The sequence below is a fragment of the Telopea speciosissima genome, chromosome 6 (genome assembly GCF_018873765.1).
Source record: "Telopea speciosissima isolate NSW1024214 ecotype Mountain lineage chromosome 6, Tspe_v1, whole genome shotgun sequence".
Taxonomy (NCBI): Eukaryota; Viridiplantae; Streptophyta; class Magnoliopsida; order Proteales; family Proteaceae; genus Telopea; species Telopea speciosissima.
Window position 1 is genome coordinate 42,843,213 of NC_057921.1, and position 6,691 is coordinate 42,849,903.

At 36.9% G+C, this 6,691-nt stretch overlaps 1 protein-coding gene across 1 annotated transcript; it reads right to left on the reverse strand.

Moving 5' to 3' along the window:
- Positions 1-4,331: 4,331 nt before the first annotated feature.
- LOC122664901 (transcription factor BEE 3-like) lies at positions 4,332-6,348 on the reverse strand. Its single transcript, XM_043860928.1, has 6 exons — positions 5,875-6,348; positions 5,654-5,773; positions 5,410-5,475; positions 5,193-5,261; positions 5,012-5,089; positions 4,332-4,633 (listed from the first exon to the last, which is right to left on the reverse strand). The coding sequence occupies exons 1-6, from the start codon at positions 6,274-6,276 to the stop codon at positions 4,541-4,543; spliced, it is 828 nt and encodes a 275-aa protein (XP_043716863.1). The 5' UTR covers positions 6,277-6,348; the 3' UTR covers positions 4,332-4,540.
- Positions 6,349-6,691: the final 343 nt, after the last annotated feature.

Below are 6,691 nucleotides of genomic sequence, written 5' to 3' on the forward strand. Positions count from 1 at the left end.
TTGGACTAAATTTGGCAGGAGGGTCCTATATCTTTTTGTTAGATGGCAAGTTTATATGTTTTGCTACAGGACATATAACTGCTACTAATTATATGGAACCAGAACTAATTAGCATCCGGTCAGGCCTCGACCATGCTGCCAGTATGGGGTTGAAGTTAAAAGAAGTGTGGTGCTCCAATCAACAGATCACTGATGGTCTTCCATCGCCAACCAATTCTCCTTGGCCTTGGCATCTTATAAAAGACTTAATTTATATATCTAATATATCCCAAGATATATGTTTTAACAGACAGGGAGACAACTTTTGTATAGCTATAGCCTTTAATCTAGCTAGGCATACTCAGACTAAAAAATCTGTATATTTTTCAGTTAGTTAGTTTTTAATATATTTCTCTTTATCATCAAAATATATATATATATATATATATATATATATATATATATATATATATATATTTAAAACATTTGTTTGGCGTATATCATAAGAATATCATGCATATCAAAGCATATATATATAACATCTCTTTGATACGTCTCCGAGAGTCTCTTAAAACCAATTTTCCAATACATTACCCGATATCGATACTTGATACCTTGGTACTAACCACATCTCAAATTCCATGACCACCTTTGTAGCATACCACTCCTAATTCCCAAGTTCAAATATTCCCTTGTGTGTTTTTTTTTTAATTTTTGGCAAATTTTTAAAACTATGTTTCACCTTTTTGGACTACAAGTTACATATGGACAAGAATCTTGGGCTCTAAGTATCTACAAAATTTGGAACCCTCTCAATTTGCCTTATCAACCAATCCATTGCACAAAGATAACACATTATCCAATTGTTATCTTCTTTATCTGTTTGGGGTTTGAATCCATCATTGACAGATGAGTTTTTTGCCATAAAAAAAGTTGAGTTATGGAGGTTGAAATTTTATTTATTTTTTTTTTTATCTTAGATTATCAGATATCCATACTTAGAGTGGCCTAGCATGGTAGTAGTAATAGTTGAAGTAGTTGTACTAACAATAACAATAAAAAAAAACCCACATTCTCCAACATTGATGCTGCACTAATATTGAATAAGATTTCTGAGTGTCTAACAACCAGAAGCACTCTAACTTCAAAAGTTGATAATGGACAACACAATACTCTGGGACTTTGAACTTGCCCAGAGTAGTCATTGCTGTCTTTCCATCCCAACTTCACTAATAAGTAAACCATATTGGGAGACATATGTGACTAAAATCTAAATTGGGAATATAGTCTATCCAATTAGTTAGTGAAGGGTCCCATATTTCTCCCTTATACATGAATGGTGAAGTGAGAGAATAGTTAGTCAAAAGAGAGTCAAAGGAAAAGGAAATTCAAAAGCTGCTTTAGAGGTTCATTTCAGGGGTTCCAGAACCCACATTACCCATACTGTTGTGAGCATTGTGTGGCCCATTCAAGCTGTCTTTCTCTCTGTCCCAAATTGATGGATGCAGTGCACCTTGCTTCTCCCCTTTAAAAAGAAAACTTATTCTCTTTAAGTTTCCTTTTTTCTAATCATTCTCTACAATTATGAATTGGAAACATCTAGGGAAATCTAATACTACATTTAAGCTTTTGTGGTCCCATAGTGATTAAGAGTTGATTGTCAAATGATATGTCTGTCCAACACCAATTGGTTATTAAGCTATAAAGATAAGTATCTACCATATGTTTTTGAAAAGTAACTCACACCAATGAAATGAAAGACAAGAAATGAATAAAAAACTGTTGGGGTTACAATGTCTTGCATTTCGTCGCTTGAATTTTTGGGTTGATTCCGAAAGGCTGTTAAGACTTAAGAGGCCCTAGGCATCGAGGGTTGAGGAAAATTCTTTGAGGACTATATGGGTATTTCAGTAAAATTCCTGTATAGGATTTCACTATAAATTTGTAGCAAGGATTCTTTCTCTGTAATACATTCTGAGAGAGGTGTGAGGACAAGAGAATGTTACCCTATTCTCCATTGATAATGAAGTAGATCTCATCTCACTGAGGACATAGACAATCTCACCGAACCACGTAAATCCTTGTGCACTGTATGATTGTTTGTTTGTGATTTCCATTCTTTTTTGCATTGTTATAGATTCTGTTTTCTACAAAAACTTTGGTTAGTTGATAGTGATTGAACTTATCTTGGGCTTAATAGCTGAAACCAGCAAGGTTATGCTGTGTGCACTGATGGGGTGCTTTCACTTTTATCTGAAATGACATAAACATGACTTACACACATCTAATTATTTGATTAAAGGGCCCATCTACTTGGGTTTCTGTCTTTTATCCTTTGTTCCATTCTTATGGGCAACCAAAATCTAATGTAGTTTTCTTTGTGGGTCTTCCATGTTTGGGTTGCTAGGTTCTGACCCACCAACATGTTCAGTTTGTTTGTTTGGTTTTCTTTCTTTCCTTCATTTTGTGAATTGAAAAGAAAACTAAAAAAAATTTCTTAGTTTGGATTCTCAGCCAGATTAAAATTTGATTAACAAATTGGCTGTACTTAAAATTGAGTCAACATTAAAGTCACTTGATCTGTTATTGACTTGATCTCCCTAAGTTTCAGTTAATTAATCAACTAATTGTCATTTGTCTTGATATAATCAATCCCTAAAAGACACCCCTAACCAACCCATGAACCAAAATAGATTCATATAGTTGGCTGTGGGCTATGATGAAATGTGGAAACTATGTCTCAAGGACCCCAGATTTGACTCCTTGCAACTAGAGGTGGCAATTTGTTAGGTGAGAGTAATGGGTTAATTACATCATTCAATCTGGACCTGACCCCAATCAGAAGTCCCCCGTTGGAGTAGCCTGAAACCGTGCGGTTTGGTGTGATATTTTTATTAATACAAAAACCAAGAAACACGAAGAAACAAAAAAGAATCAAGCAAGGATGACACATAGGTTTAACGTGGTTCACACATCAATTTGATGTGCTACATCCACGGGCGTAGATGAAATGATTCACTATGTGATGGAAGAAAAATACAAGGGAGATCTCTCCAGAACACCAAAAATTGCAGCAAGAACTCTCCTTAGAAAACCTTAACATGAAAAATGCCTTAATCACACTACTCTATCATGCTTACTCAACAAGAAAATAAAACAAGGTAATACTCCTCCAAGTTGGGTCTATTCATTGGGTTAGGTCGTTCCGTATCATATGGGCTTCGCCCCCGCACCCCCATACGAGATCAGTGGTGGATAGGCACCCCAAGCCCTATGCTACCATCACAGACCTCACAAAATTTCTCTTCCGGGTTGTCACCAAAAAAATGTTGGAGAGGGGCAAATTTTGAAACGGGTACAAGAGGAACGGTTTGAAAACTTTCTTGATAGACCAAACTCTCAGGTTCAACCAGGAAATAGTATAAGGTAGATATGCCTCTGAGGTTTTGATGCTTAGTGACCCTTCCAACCGAATACTTTATGAACTTTCGTGAGCAAAGATGTTTTGAGCTTACAACATGTCCTTACAGAATAAAGGCTCACAACTTCTACTGCCTCTGATTGGTCCTTCTAAAGGGTCAGGAGGGATCAAAGGGGAAATACTTTTGGACACCCTTGAGGGTTACTTTGCCTCGGGTGAAGAGAAAACGGCATCACACACTTTAGTTTTTCAGCTTGTTCTAGACAACTAGACGAAGGCAGGCGGGCAAGTGCTTGGCATGAATTTCTTTATGGGCAACTTTTCAACTTCGAAAGTGGTTGAAAAGGGAACCGTCAAACTGAAGTTCACCACGAGAACCTTAGATGCCTTAGTACATCAGTTGAGCATTTTCACTTAATCTCATGTGGATGTAGAATCATAGAATATCACATATCGTCTGGGGATGTGTCATGGAATGCACATATATGCTATGATCTTTCTTACTTGAAATGACACATTTTAAAACATTGAGACCCACCTGCCAAAGTGAACAATATCATGTCATCAATGAGTCCGGGTTCATGGCACTTCACACACACACACACATTGGAACAATTGTGGCATAATATCCTTGATACAGGGGCTCAATAATATTACCCCACTTCCTTCACTCAGCTAATCAAAAAGTGACAGATTTGACTAGAGCTGTTTAGCTTTAAGTTTTGGGTTATTGACATAACTTACTTCATTGTTTTCTTATGAAAATATATGCATAACATAACAAAATTGAGAGTCCAATCAAGTCAGATTATGTCTAAATTCTGTCCATGCCGACACAGCTACAACTTGCAAACCCATCATTTGTTTATACTAAGACTCTCAATTTAATGTCAAAATTATGTTTAATTAAAGTTAATTTAAACCAAGAAGATGAAGACAAATACAACTAATCCAGTGATCCTTCATTATTGAATCATAAGTTAAATCCCTTCCCTACTAGTGGTATTACAAGTTTCCTTTCACATATAAGCTATGTATATAACATGAATAGGAGATGGAGTTGATTGAGAAGATAGAACAGAAGATGAATAGCATGATTACGTGGTCCATGACATTTGGAAGTCAGAGCCACAATGACAGTCAAAGAGGCCATGTTGAGTGGAAGCAAGTGAAACCTCCATACCCTTCTCTCATCAACCTCTCCATCTCTTGTGCATCATATGCATTTGTCCCCTGCAACATAAACAATCCAAAATTTCATATTATTCCTTTTTACATATATAAATCACTAATTTCTCATTGTTCCCTCTCAGGTTTATTGATGAGAATTCCTTTTAGCATTCATTTTGTGTCACACTCAGTACAGTGACACAACATATGCCCACCAAAGGGTATCTTGGTAATTTGTAATAGGTTAACCCTGCGCATGCAGATTTAAGGCTGCGTACATTATGACCCTGCCTAGACCCTGTAGTGGCGGGAGCCTTGTGCACTGGGTACGCCCTTTTTAGTTGAATTGGGAACCAAACCAATTATTCATAAACCTGTTTATTCATGTTTGGTTAACTATCCACTCACACCTAAGATTAGATAGAGGTGTTGAAGAAGCACCTGCATTGTTCCCAGGACTTCCATATCTGGGTTGTACTCATGGGCAGAACTTGCAGCAGAAAGCTTCATAGAAAGAAACTACAGAAGAAAAACAACACAAGAAGATAAAACTGATTAGAACTCAAATTGACTTTATATTCTCAATATGAAAATTTCTTTAGTTTTTTCAATCTTAGCTCACCTCAACCTGATTCTGCAATGACTGAACATAATTGATGATCTCATCCAACATTACAGCCATTCCCATTGTCTGCAAATCAATTACTCCAAATTAAGAAAAAAAATAATGAACCACCAAGTTCTTCAGGGAGGGGGGGGGGGGTGTTGGTCGGGGAGAAAAAAAGAAAGAAAGAAAGAAAGAAATCACTAACAGAAAGAACGATATCATTTGGATGTACCTTGTAGCATCCGGGAACCAAGTCTTGCAAGCATCTGAGTCTCTCATTGATTTTTTCTCTCCTCACCTGACCCACAACAATGTGCCAGATTCAATTCCATTAGAATCCTTTCCTCAAGTTACTTTTATGTTTTTTTTTTCTTTTTTAAAAATATATGTAGGACAGCAAAAGTACAGATAGGAATCATCTGCTTTCAGGATTCCATAATTAAGGGGAAAAGCAAAGGTTCCTCTGACAAACTTACCCTCTCTGCTATACTGTGGCTATCAGTAGCTTGGCCTCTTCTTGCTCTCACATGAATCACCTCCTTAGATTTCTCCCCTTCTTTGTCATTGCTTATCCCTCTCTTTCCTCTCCCTAAGCTCTGCAAGTATTAGAATCAAACTAATATATGAACTCAGTTTCTCACAAAAGGAAGATATACTATATGAGAAAAAAGGGTAGAAGAAACAGAGTAAAACATACATTCTTTCTCTTAATCTTTTCATTTCTGTTCAACCCAGTTTCAGAAACAGGGGTAGAAGAATTCCCTGAACTACTCTCTGATACTGCCATTGTTTTCTGCTTCTTACATTCAGGAACAAAATCTCCAGCTGAAGCTATGGAGTGAGCAATTGGAGCTTCATTCGGACCATTTGAATGATACAGGCCAGGAAGATTATCAGCAAATTGCATCGCGAATTCGGGTTGTTGTTGAGGGAAGAAATTGTCACTAGAGAAACCCATGAAACTCTGTAAACTCAAATTGAGATTCTCCAAACCATTTGGATTAAATTCTGCAAAATGGTTTGTTAGCTCCATGTTGGTGTCAATGTCTAAGAATGTAAAGGGTTTGAACCTCTGTGAATCTCCTGAAAACTCATCCATGGACTTTGCATGACAGAGCTTCTGAGAGAGAACCCAAAAGGTGTTTAAGTAGGGGAGCGTGTGAGACCAATTTGTATTGTTTTTTTTTTTTTTTCTTCCTATAGATTAAAATATTCACTTGGATGATGCCATAGGCCTACTATTTCAACCTTTTTCAGGTTTCTTCCCCCTATGGGAAAGAAACTGGAGAGGGTCCACGTGGCAGTCCCAGCTTCTGTGATTTTGTTCCCTTCGTGGGACCCACATTCTGGAGGTATATATATCCAATAATGTGGGCCCACTGTAAGCTTTTGGAGAGAAGTATAAATACATAAAAATAAAAAAAAACATGTTTTGGAGGCAAGTAAGGTGGAAATACATACATTAATGGCCAAGGAATCTTATAGTTCATGGCATGAGAAATGTTTGGAAGTGA